The following is a 13,601-nucleotide window of genomic DNA, read 5'->3' as shown; positions in this document are numbered from 1 at the left end:
TCATAGAAAAAAAAGGAAGAAAGAGAGAGAGAGAGAGTGACATGCGAAAGATAAACGCGCGTATTTTTCAGCACGGAAAGTGAAAACGCAAACGAGATAACGCAGCAGACGGCTGCAGACAAAGTGCGTCGAGACAAAGACAAGTACGGACAGGGATTAAATTAAGAACGCCGTTGAAAAGAGCGTAGGGAAACGACCCGGCGGAGGGTTGCTTTCTCGCGGAAATGAAAAACGCGAGACGCGATGACATTTAATAAACAGCGCTGGGTGGGCAGGATAGAAATATATTCGAGATGGCGCAAATCACGACGATTATTTGGCAAGAAAGCTAACCGTGGTGTCGCACTCGCAGGCACTGCAATTACGTGATTTCGACGTGCTGTGGACGGTTTTCACCTAACTTCCTCGTTTTCACCAACGCTTGTGCTGTGGGGCTTCGTTCTACTTTCCCCTGAACTCTCCGAAGTGTCCGACCCACGCCTGCGTAAGCTGAATCGAATATCTCGATCGCTTTGACAGAGAGATATCGATCTGGGGTCCGCATCCCTCTAAACTCGATTCTTTAAAGCGATAAAGTAACAGGGGAAAAAAAGAATCCTGCCTTTTTCTGCCCTCGATATTTTCGATGAAGTAGGATTAAAAAATATAACCTTTTCTCAGAAAGAGATGATCTTTGTTAACGATAATGCAATATCTGAACAACACACCACGTTCATTCTTGATGTCTCGCTCACTCGATCTACATTTATTACGTATTTATTGTGATATTTATTTGATTTAGAAAAATCTAACAGTTTTTCTGCTTGCCGTAGTTTAGTTTTTTTCTTAAGAAATAATTAATTTCATAGATTTATATATTTTGAATGACACCTGCGCGTCTAACATTTCCTCTCATTGGCGAAACATCTTGCTGTTCCGCTTATACTTTCTAACAGCAAGCCACGAACGCTTTCTCACAAAACGGAGCGACGGAGTTACGATAAAATCGTTCGTCTCTCTCTCTCTCTCTCTCGCCTCACCCCCCTCCTACTGTCTTTTTGCCCTGAATAACGACTCTCCTCCCGCTCGATCTGGCGATGCCTTCGGTAATATCTAGTGCAAAAGCAACGTGGGAGTACACTGCAACGTTGGAAGTGAAAGTTACGGCGCGTCGAACGCACGAATGACCGAACGGAGAACGCGATTCGCTCGAAAAGCCGAGTCCCAACGTGATTCTTTCCTTCTCTCTTTCTCGCGAAATCGGAGAAATTTGCCGTACGAAAGTACGCTATGCGAGAGAAAAAATCGGGAAATCCTGACAACATAATAATACGGTAACGCCGGATGCGCCATCACTCGATTCGTTATACGTTTCCCGAATTTTCAATTAAAACAGGAAGCAGAACTGTCTGTGGGGGATTCATTGTATTTTCTGGAACGGAAGGCTTTTTATTTCATTATTAGCCACGCTTCTTCACTGCTTACGAGCCAAAGTTCTTATACTTAATCTACAGCTATCAGATATCCAACTTTAACAGCAATTTTTCAAAAACTAAAATGTGAGGTCTAATTGAATTAAATTTGAAATAAATCAAATTTTAATTGAATTTTTATTTGTAGAAACTAATTTAAAAGTATTTTTAATAACATATATATATTTCAAATATTTTTCAATAAACGAGAAAATAAATTATTTTCAATTTTTGTAATATTATAAAAAATTAAACAATATGACAAAAGTGTTTTAAAAAGACGGTGTCTAATAAAAAAATAGACGTCTTATTTCTGACATTAATATTATATAACTGTCTGTATTCAAGTCAACTAGTGTTTCTTTAATGATTATTTCTTTTAGTTCTTCGCTGAATTTATAAATGTATAAATCATTCGTAATAAAAAATCATTGAGATTCTTTGTCTTTTCAATATAGCCAATAGAGTTCAATGATAATTGGCACGATGATACGTGAATGTACTCGCATGTACAAGAATTGGTACATGGTTCGAACTATTCTCACACCTCTATTAAATATTCAATCCATTCTTTCAAATAAGCTTATCTTGTTCGGCATTTTGCAGGTTTTGTCATCTCTTTATCAGTTACTATCGTAATTATGATCAAAACTTTTGTATTTTTCCTATTTTAAGGAAATTTTTCATTATCTAGTGGTTGTGGTTACGCTTAACCTCCTAATGTTTTATTCAATGGATTTCATCTATAATGATATCATGGATGAAACTGATTGAGTGAAACATATTAGGTTAAGTTTTACCACAAGTTAACGAGATAATGAAAAACTAGGCCTTAATGGAGGAAATATTGATAAGTTGCTCGAGGCATCTGTTATTCAACTTTAGGCTGCAATGATTCTGAGACATTCTCTCGACTTGCCAACAATAATAAACAATAAGAATTTTATCATACTTTGGCTGCCATTATTCTTCATTATTTTTATTACTTGTAACTGTGGCGAGAGCTCACCTCGTGAAAAAGAAGTGCCTTCGGCGCAGCAGCAGCGCGAATCTCTTCATACCGCGAGAGCCAGGTGGACTCGCCAAGAGTTCATTCGATTCAGTTCCCGTTTCCTGGTCGGTCGGGTCGCCCGATAGCGTCCGATGAACCTGCAAGGCTAACGTACTTGGCTCGCCTTCCAAGCGAGTTCCGTACTTGGCACCGCACGTGAGCGCTATCGCGTGTCCTACGTACCCTTCCTCCTTGCTCTTCCTTCTCCCGCGTCTCTCTTTCTGTCCCTCCTCTCGTCTTCCTCTACGGCTCTCGTGATGACTTTTTCTCCAGAGAACTCGATTTTAAGAGATTCGTAATTCAAACAACTGAGTCGGGTCGCGCTCGAAGGGAATTCGTCATCGTGAGACAAAGTGTCTTTGTTACGCATATATAACAAATACAACGAACAGAATGATACAGGAAGCTCACGTAATATAGTACGGAGAGAAAATATTTGCTGCGAATATAAGGATTGCAAAATTATTTGCAGGTGTAATAAATACTTTATATTTGCTACAAAAATTATGTGCAACAAATGCAAAATATTTGTCAAATATGCAAATCTAAACAGCAAACAAATTGGACAATGAATTTTTGCAAACTTTTTGCATTCATAGCAAAATTATTTTTCTTCATAATTTTATTTCGTATTATTTTTCTCCTAAATATAAAAATATGCATGTACTCAGACTGGTTATTATAACATCTAAATAACTCCGAAATGATTTTTCTAATCATTTTAATCATCTTTAAGAATCATTATGATTCTTTTTACCATCATTTTGACTCGTTATCGCGACGTATACTGCTGGATATATATAGCCTTTCTTTATTTCCATTTGAGTTAAAAGGACTTTTCCTCTTCCACAATTAAATTTTCTTGCTTCCTACTTTAGTCTCTTATTTCTATAATTTCGTAAATATATTTAATATAAAAGTCATGTATCTCTCTTGCAAGTGCTACTGAAATAGCATCGAAATAGTATCGAATGCTCGACAGTGTCCCGGGAATTAATTTTCCATCCGATATCGCTCACGTCGAATCCGCGGGATTCGCGGGGTTCAATTATAGCCACATCGCAATACCGTTTTGCGAGTGTCGAACGCAGGTTTCCGTGCATTACGAGCCGATCCAATAAGCTCCTCCGTCCCGGCGTACGTCCAGAAATATGAAGAGGGGTCGACGACCCCCGTGACGTAATGCAAACACGCGCGCACAATTAACGACATTCTGTCGGACGGGGGCCGCGTGGCGGGATGACTCGAAGCTGTCGCTCGGTATCCATCCAGCCGAATTAACCGGACGATAATGTGTTTCTCTTTTTTCTTGCCTGTTACAGACTTGCGGTGAGCGACTGTGCGGGTCAAACGTCGCGGGTCAGCTCGAACCTGCACAGCAGCAGTAGTATGGCGGTGAGCCGCGTCCCGAGCCCGCCACCGCCGGAAGTGAACACCCCCGTGGCCGAGAACTGGTGTTACACGCAGGTACGTTTCGTCGTTGGTGGTGGTTCATTGTCCTCCGCCGGCGCTCCGCCGTGGTTTAGCGATCGATTCACCTGCGCCCGAAATTCACCCAGTCACCGTGAGCGGCGGAAATTGCTAGAGACGGGACATGGCGGATTACATCATTATATTTACATTATTATTTATCGCTTATTTTATATCGCTGTCGACGATTTTATCATTTTAATCTAAATTGAGACCTTGCTTGAAAACTTTGCACCGCTTACAATGTACATGCAATTTTAGGTACATAACAATGTTACGATAATGGAATTAATTTTAAGACAGGCTAAATGAATATTTTTAGTCTGACGTCCCCGAGAAAATAATCTGGTAGATATAAACGTCTGCAATTACTGTCCTTCGTTCGTAAATTACTGTTGAGTAGAGTATAAATTCTGAATTGTGTTCTTCTGGATGCTAGCTGTTTTTAAGATAATGTATTCTCAGACAAGATACAATTTTGTGTCGTCCTCCTATACATGCATGGTTTACGTTTACTCGATGTCGAATCGAAGAACTTATTTCCGGATCGTCGTGAATACAATCAGAAACGAATACCTAATAAATAAAAGATAATGAATTCTAAATTTGCATTTCTAAAAATCACGCATTGAAGAATATTTATACACCCATAGAAAAAAAAGATTTCTGAATCCAATGCCATTATACTCTTCGACTTATGCTGAATAGGAAGAATCATTTGTTATTATAAAATAGGAATATTTAACTCTTAAATAGAGAGAATTTTTTTAAATCTACAACAAATCATCTAAAAATTATGCTAATCTCATGAATTCTCTCAGAAAGATTTAAATTAGATAACAGATTTAACAATAGATCGATTTGGAGGAATTCTATTTTGTTCTTGCGTAAAAAATTTACAAAGAATTTCTAGAGTGTGAAGAAACTTGTATTATTCTTAATTCAAAAATGTTTTTTGTGCTGAAATGAAATTCTTTACGAACGAAAGCACATCTATTATTTGTTTAATGTTCTGTGTTACAATTATGTACAAACAATTGGAACATTTCAATCATCTCTACAGTGATTCAGTGCACGAGTTTATTTCTGCTCTTACAACTTTCTTACGACAAAGTTCTTCGGTGGAAATCAATCAAGATATTTGACAAAACTCATTATAGAATACCATATAATTATGTTTCAATTGTAAGTCAATCTTATTTAATTCTAGGAAGGGGAAGACAAAAGTTCTTTCTACAGTATAATATTAATAAAACAATACTAAGATTAGATCAATAATTCCTATTCTTAGGAATTATTATTATACTGCATAAGGCTACTATAGGATTAAGAAAGAACTTTTGTCTCGTTATCACAAATCCTTTCCGAAAGCTCGTCGAAAAGAAACTGACGGAGATCCTTCTCGACTCGCAGAAAGTGTTTTCCGACACGCCAACGCTGTCCTGCACAAGAATTTAGGAGGGCAAAGTCCGAGATAAATTTTTCAGTATAGTGTACGCGATAGTGGGTTCACATCCGAGTTGAATCGTCGGGTGGATTGAACGCTTGAACGCGTATCTCGCGCGAGCCACGGTCGGCACGTAGGACACGGATAGTAGGTAGACGAAGAGAGGGGGGAAAAAAAAAAGGAAGGCTCTCTCGCGCGCGGAGAGACGCGGAGAATCCGCGGCCGGTGGATCGCTGGCGCGTAGCGCGCGCGTGAGAGCACGCGCTCCTGGCGCTCTCATTCTATTTTTACTGCGCTCGTCCCCCTCGCGCGCGGTGAACGACCTGCAACTAGATATCTCTCGTCGCACTCCTCTCCCGTCCTCCTGCCGTGTAGGCCTCCCTCGCGGCCGACGTGCTGACGGTCGCGGAAACGTTCCGCGATTCACGCTGGCCGCCGCGCCGTGTCCTCTCTCCCCCTCGTCTTCCGCAGTTATTTCCGCTTCGCGCGATTCGGGATGGATCGCGATTCGCGTCCCCCGTACGCGTCGACGCCCTGGATACCGTGAATAAATGGATAGAGGTTCATTATCAGCCTGGGCAAGTTTTCCTCTCCCCGGCTACGGGGAGATCCGCAACAATGGACAATTGTCCGTTTACAGCGGTATAGGGGACGGGTAGCGTTAGGAAAACGAAATAACGTCGTTGGTGTAATAATAGCACGGACCGCGTGTATGTGTAATAGATAGGCGCCGATAAGTTCGATAAATACGCAGAAACGAGAAAAATATAGCGACGACTCATTACCGATAGTATTGATGTTGATAAAAGTTCACGCGTAATCTTCGCGAGATTAGAAACAAACTTGTTCCTCTTCATCTCGCTTTGTGGCGAGATTCTCGGAGAGAGCGAGATCCCCCCCCGACCGTTGGAAGTGCTCGTAAATAAAAAAGCGGAGGCTGCGAGAGCTCCTCAAGAGAGAGAGAGAGAGAGAGAGAGAACCTCGATGGTTTCACTCACCGCGTATATATTTAACTCCACCGTTCTAATTTCGACAGCACGGCAGAAATGCGAACGTTATTACGCTCGCTTTCTCGCGGGAGTTGCGCAAGACGGCGGTCACCGCGAAATTTTATGATACACCACCGTCCACGCGCGAATCGATGGAGCATTCACGTTGCTCGCCGCCTTCGCCTATAAATCGAAAGTCAATTCGTGCTCCAGTTAACTTTCGTAATGCTCGACACCGATTTCGCCGCGCGTCGGCGACGCGGAGGGGACAGGCCGCTCCGCGGTTCGCCGCGGACATCACGTAACATCCGTGCGATCTATGGGAACGCGATCGACCGCCGCACTGAGAAAAATTTCTCATTGAAAGTGAACGAATCAGATGATTCTCTGATCATATCGATCAGAATTCTGATTATCTCAACTAGATATCGGTACTTTGCGCTAGCTGCGTGTGTAGTGCTTCGCGAAGCAAAAATGAAAGTTGATAAGACCAAGAGACGAGCAAGAAAATTACAAGATAATAAGATTATATACAGGGTGTCTCCGGGCGTAAGAATGAAATCTTACTCCAAAAAAGAGTGAACTCTGGCCACTCTTATTGAAGAGTGCAAATATTTTCATTATTTTTTATTAGTAGCAGTATTTTTACTTTTTTGGAGCGACATTTCACTCGAAAAAATTTGGAGAGAGATACCAATAAGAATTCTAGATATCTGTAGATCGTAATTTCTGATTATCTCGACTATAGAATGTTCAATAAACGAAAAAATCGATTTTGTTGAAATATCTAAAAGTTTGGATACCGATCTAAAAATAACTTTATTAGACTATCAAAATATTTGAGTAGAAAACTTAAGCGTGATAGGCAATGCTAGAAAAAATGTCGATATTCTAAGTAATCAGCTTGAGTGTTCTAGATAATTATTTTGATGGTCCAACAAAATTTATTTTCAGATCTGCAGTAACTAAATTTTGAGATACTTCAACAAGACATGTTATTTCCGCGTAAATTAATAAGTATAAGTGTTTAAATTGTGTGTACTTTTCGAAATTTGCCAGAATTCCAGTGAACATAATTTTCTCCCAGTATTTAATTTGACTAACTAAAGCAAATTTTATTGAACTTAATATTGACTTTTTCTCTCTTCTGTTTGGTATTATTTTAATTTAATAATCACAGTTTAGTCTGAGAGATACGCGAGCTTCGTCGACGGTAAAATCTCACGCGTCGACTACAGGCGCTGTCGGAAGGCGATCCGGGTTCAAGGTTGATGAAACAGTTACGAAACGTTACGATTATATCATCATTCGAAATTCCTGGTATTTTTAACTCATCTGTATCCGAAGGATACAAGTTTTCGGCCTTTTATTCATACGAGGACATGGCGTGAATTTAGTTTTCTCGTTGTTGTCCGAGGTCATTGCGGGACTACCTTGTAGCCCAAGGCTCGAAATCCAAGGTAGAATTAAGCGGATTTTTTTTTTTAGAAAGTTATAACGCGTAGTTTTCGTATTTAGAAACATTTAGAAATTGCCGCGATAAACAAATGTTTTATTCCACGCTATATGCGATCATTGTGAGATTATATAGACGATAATTCCAGATTTTTCACGCTTAATTTATCTACGGTTTCATTGACCCCTTTCGGAATCAATTTTGTAATAATAAGATAAGATTGAAATTCCAAGTCGAAATTTTAAGTGAGATTTTATATTTATAATTCTATATACCGTCTATTCGTGTCTCTCGGCTGCATTTCACGAAGCGTTCTGCAAGATTTATGATTTCCTCTAGAAAAAGAAAATAGATGAAAAGATAGTTTTATTCGAACATGATTTGATTACATCCCCAATCAAAGTATTATACAGTTTTAGCCAAAAACACAGGGCGCTTATATTTTTTTCATTTATCTGCATTGTTACTTATTGATTATATTATATACATGAGCATTGTACGTAAGTTTGAAGAATTCTTGAAACGAAGAATAATTTTGAGCTAAGACCGTACGTTTCTTAATTAAGCACAGAGTACATTATACGTTTGCGACGACCGCGTATGAAAATATTCGCACGACTTACTCAACTCGGAGTCTGACGCCGCCGTTCGCATCGCATCGCACGATAACGCGCGGCGAGAAAGCTATACGCGAAACGTCTGGAGAACGTTTGCGACGCAGGAAGTATTTTCGCAAGACGTCCTCGCGGTCGTTCATCTCCGCGACCCGGCCAGCGGCGACGCGATCGCGTACCGTGTCCAGGAGGAGGACTCGATCACCGGAAGCCCCCGGACTTGTTGGTCCGGCAGCACCAGCGGTGCTTGAATCCCGCGTGCGTTCCACGGCGCTCCCGTAAACGGGCACGGGTTATTCAAGGCCGATCGCCGCCGCTGCTGCTGCCGCCGCCGCCGCGACCGCTGCCGCCGCCGCGAGCGGGTTGAACGACTCCTAGGGGCGTCGACCGGGTCGCTTCCTCCGCCGCCGCCGCGTTCCTCCTCGTCGCTCCACCTGATGGCGGCGATCCGCGCCGACTCGCTACACGGAACACCCGGGAGAGAGAGACGATGAACCCTTCGACCTCTCCTCTCGCGGCTTTACGCGCCGCTTCCGCTCGAGGCTCGGATGCTTTCGCGAGGCGTGTTCCGCCCGGTCGCCGAGCGGAATCGTCGACGCGCCTCGTGCAAATTTAATTCCGCGATTACTTCCGAACGCCTGGAATCGTCGTTAATTTATCAGGGGATCGGGAGCTCCTAAACTCCCTCATCTGCGTTCCCACCAGAGAATTCGATAATCTCTGAACTGAAGAGATGTATTATTCGGCAGAACGTCACTTGGATCGCAGATTCAATTCGAGTAGATAAATTATTTAAAAGGACGAGAACACACACAACTTTGGCCAAAAATATTAGGTACCTTATACATTTCTTCATTTATTTGGAATTTTTTTTCTATCTTCGTCGTGTTATTTATTGCTTACTCTGGCATTATACATGAGTCTAAAAGGTTTGTGAAAAAAAATAATTTACAGCAAATGCCATAAATTAATTTTTAAACTAAAACTTTAAATAATGATAAATAAGGCGCTTAATATTTTTAACACCAAGGCTAGATGTATATACAGAATATTCCAAATTTAAATGACTAAACTTCGAGAGCGTGTAAGAGATCGATAAACTAAGAAAAAAAAGTCCTTCAGATGCTCATGTTTGCTTCGTTTTAAAGAAAATCATAAAAGAAAGAACACGTAGTTTTTATTTTTATATTTATTTATTTATTACTTATTCATTCACACTTGTTTATTCACGTTGTCACTTGCTCAATGCAGATATTATTCAAAATGTTGGCTTTTTGTAACAATGTACATATTGCATCTTTTACGGATAGCTCGTGTTGCAGTCAAATACTGATCTGGTTAACGACTCGCCAATTCGACATTCTTCTGTCTGGAAATCGCCGCGCATATTCTCGCACTGCTCCTGAAGCATTATCGCTCGAGTCGTACACGAAAACAATAATATTGCGCTATAAAAACAACATTCTGAAAATTACGTTTTGTCTCGTTTTGCGATGTTCTCCAAAGCGAAGCAAGACGAGCATATCTCTAAACGACTTTTCTTCTTAGTTTATCGATTCCCTATACATTCCTGAAGATTGGCCATTTAAATTCGACACACAAACACACGCGTATGTATAAATTTGAAAGATTGTTTATTGATATTAATTTAATTTGCAGCTTCGAAGACACAATTGATTGTCATCGTATACGTATAAAAAAAAAATTAATCTGCTCTATACAAACACATACGTAAAGTTATACCGAGGCATGCTTCAGGCATTATAAATCAGTAGATAGCGGACTCTCGACACTCTTCCTTTTCCTGTCGCATCGATAACTTCTTTACATGAGTCACAGTTATATTATTGGTTTCATCGTCACGTCTATCGGTTAGTCGTAGGAAAAAGACGATACCTAACTATACGCGAGGGCGTACACATCCGACGTTGTTATTCGCTGAAGAGGTCTAACTCTTGGCACGTTACCAACGCCGTAAGATTACGTCGAAGAAACGAAATTAACTCGAGAAAATGGTCGCTCGAAGTCGCTTCGCCGTGCGATTAATTCTGCGCCGGTAAACGAGCCAGGGATTGATCGTAACGATGAACTTTTTTTTCCAAAAACGCCTCAACTTCGTTATAAATTGAGCGAGTCGCAAGAGTAGTATATCACGGACTGCGCATAGTGATATCTTCTTCGGCAATTTTAAAATAACTCTCGAGATATTTAACTCTCTATCCGAGCCAAATTAAACTTTGAAGGCACAGTCGATATTTTGATTGTAAACTTTGGTAGATAAATTTAAATCTGTAAAAAATAAATAAAATTCATTCCAAAAACAGAGTAAAAATTCGATGTTAAATGTTTCACATGTAATGCACAAATTTTTTGAATCTTTTATACAGTCTGGAACATTAAAAAATTTACATCCTAGACTCAAAGATGTAGGTTGCTGATGGAAGATTCAAGATTCCACATGTGACTGATGAAAATTAAGAATTTTTTAAAGATGTGTATGCGAGATTCCACGTTCCACATTCTCGAGATATTTTGAAACTTTGCGTAATTATTTCAAATTAAGTATACCGAATTACTTTATGTTCGACTAATTTACGTCAGTATGTATAAAGTAATGATCTGTTTTAAAGTAAAATTTTAATGACATAACTTCTCATTTGAAATGTGAATCTTGTAAAGATATACGTAAAGTGTACATAGACTTTAGGAAATGTTTTCTTCCGCAATCTATTCGAAGAATTTTCAGTAGCCATCAGTTGAAAAGATCGTGAGAGCCGTACGTATCTTTGCGCATTCGATTTGCTTAAAAGCTCGAATCGTCTCGAATCCACCTCTCTAGTCCTTGACGCTATAACGAGGCATCGCACGGCTGGCTCTCATGCCGTTTCGTTACCTGCCGTGTGAGCGAATCGTCGTAAGCCGTAAGTAACCGGCCGCTGAGGAGATTACAGTACGAGCGTGCGTTGAACTCTCGCGGGAGAGATAGCCGCCTCCTTCCTGCTTCTCGGCGATGCGAATGTCGACCTTAAGCTTCCGATGCGCGAAGGTCACGCCGTGGTGAAGATCATCGAACCCGGCTTGTCCGGCGATTGTGAATAGAACGCTCGATATGTCCATGATCGGGGAAACTCGCTTAACCACAGGGAATAGAAGTCCTTGACGCCATGAGCGACGCTCATCTAAGATTCAAGAACGACGATTAAGTTTTCCTTTGAGAATTCACTTCTCTCGTCTCAAATAAGATCTCAAAAAGAACTTGACGCTCCAAGATCATTTTATAAATAATAATTTAATAATTTAATTCTTTACCAAACTTTGTCATCGTAATAGAGTTCTTCTGTCGCATGTTTCTATGTACTTACACTATTTTATACAGTTTTCCTCTGTAAACGCAGTTCTTTAAATTTTAATTACTCTAGTAATCGATACAATGTTGTATATATACGATATTATGTTCCAGTTTATCACGGAAGAATGATGTCTCGCGGTGGACACAAAACTTACCCAACTTTTGTAACAAAAAACTCAATATTAATATTTTTAGTAGTAAGTAAAGTGCCGATGTATAAAACCATTCTGTGAAACTCAGATTTTATTGTATATCAGGATTTTAGTTTTTGCAATAAATCACAATACAGGAATAAAGTAAGGATCTCTTTCCAGAACTTCCTCGATGTATTACTGAACGAGGAAGAGGTTGAAATTCAATTATGAATTTGTAGCCGATATTGTATTCTTCCGAGATTGAAAAGTTCTTCCGATAGAACTTGTTTATCGAATTTCTCTTGCAGCTGGTTTACAAATCTCTTTCGCTTGAATTTTTTTTTAAATCTGAGTAATAGAGTGCTTTCCATTTGGTGACACAAGTCGACACAAGCATCATTCTATCTTTCTTCACATTCAATGAGTAACAAAGACAAACGACACTTGTATCGCCTCCATAACATTAATACGTAATTTCTGTACATCACGAGTTTCCTGTATGGCCTTAATTTCGGTAACAAAAATCACGAAGAACGCCGTTTCGGTGTGACGATTAAATTCTCAGATTTCTTTATTTTTCGACGATCGTCACGGATAATAACGCGCGTTTGATTCTAATCGGACCCTCATTACGACTTTATATGAAATATTCTTTTTTGCGTTTACACTTTCCATACTTTCATCAGTCATTCAAACAGGATAAAAATATCTATCACCGATCACTCGCTCATCAACTGGGCGTAGCTTTGGCTAGGACTGTTTCTCTCGTACAAGAATATTCATAATCATGACAGATGACTAATAAGAACTCTACGTAAACTTCACCATTAATAAATACTAGACGAATAGATTTGGCCGCCGGTTACCGCTCGTTCACCAAGGTCATATCGCACGACGTTGACGCCAGAGATCTTTGACTTCTTCTGAGGTCTCGACCTTCTTATATCTTTCTTTCTTGTCTTCTCTTCCTTGTCTCTCATTCGCGATCGTCCGTTCTAAGTTATCTCTTTCTCTCTCTAAATACCCATTAATTTTATATTCAGTTGCGTATTTAAGCAAACTAAACAATGTCCATGAGGTCTCGGGCTTCACGGGCGACATTTCTTTGATTTAACGTTTCGTCGTGATCAAAGACGTGGACAGACATTTCCGAATCCATTAATTCGAATCCGCGATATCGATGCATATTAATGCAAAGTCCCGCGGCGAGAGGGAGAGAGAGAAGAGAAAAAGGCCTGTTGAAACCGTTACCGACAAAGGCAGGCGGAAAGAAAAATGCTTCGTCCTTCGAAATAACAAAAGTCACGCCTCTACCGTTAAAGTCATTTGTGTATTCTTTAAGGGAATTGCGCAAGCAGGCCGAGGATCATTCGATTCGACCCTGGATCTCCGCTCCCCGACTCCGCTCTGTCCCCCTTCGCGCTACCGTATGCTGGTACTTGTAGTACTTCGCCTTCAAGGTCGATTTCGGCCGCAATCGAGAAAACTTTGTTCTGCTGAGAGCTTTTCATGGGCTCGACATTAACATATAAACGAACAAATGTATATGACCGACGTCTCTCTCTCGAGAGAGAGATTCGATGAATGTAGATTCAAATAGACACGTTTGACTCACACACTGACATTTATTCCTTACGCAG

At 40.3% G+C, this 13,601-nt stretch overlaps 1 protein-coding gene across 3 annotated transcripts in view; it reads left to right on the top strand.

Annotated features, from left to right (window-relative positions):
- Positions 1 to 13,601, top strand: part of rdx (BTB/POZ and MATH domain-containing protein rdx) — an 88,246-nt gene that overhangs the window by 69,667 nt on the left and 4,978 nt on the right. For all 3 annotated transcript variants that reach the window (XM_018547236.1, XM_018547235.1, XM_018547234.1), the window contains one exon: positions 3,825 to 3,969. In XM_018547236.1, the coding sequence (XP_018402738.1) occupies positions 3,892 to 3,969 (78 nt within the window). In that variant the 5' untranslated portion in view covers positions 3,825 to 3,891. The remainder of the gene's footprint in view (positions 1 to 3,824; positions 3,970 to 13,601) is intronic.

Source organism: Cyphomyrmex costatus, unplaced genomic scaffold (assembly GCF_001594065.2).
Source record: "Cyphomyrmex costatus isolate MS0001 unplaced genomic scaffold, Ccosl1.0 scaffold61, whole genome shotgun sequence".
NCBI classification, from domain to species: domain Eukaryota; kingdom Metazoa; phylum Arthropoda; class Insecta; order Hymenoptera; family Formicidae; genus Cyphomyrmex; species Cyphomyrmex costatus.
The sequence above is the reverse complement of the archived record's forward strand: the minus strand, read 5'-3'. Positions and strand labels throughout refer to the sequence as shown.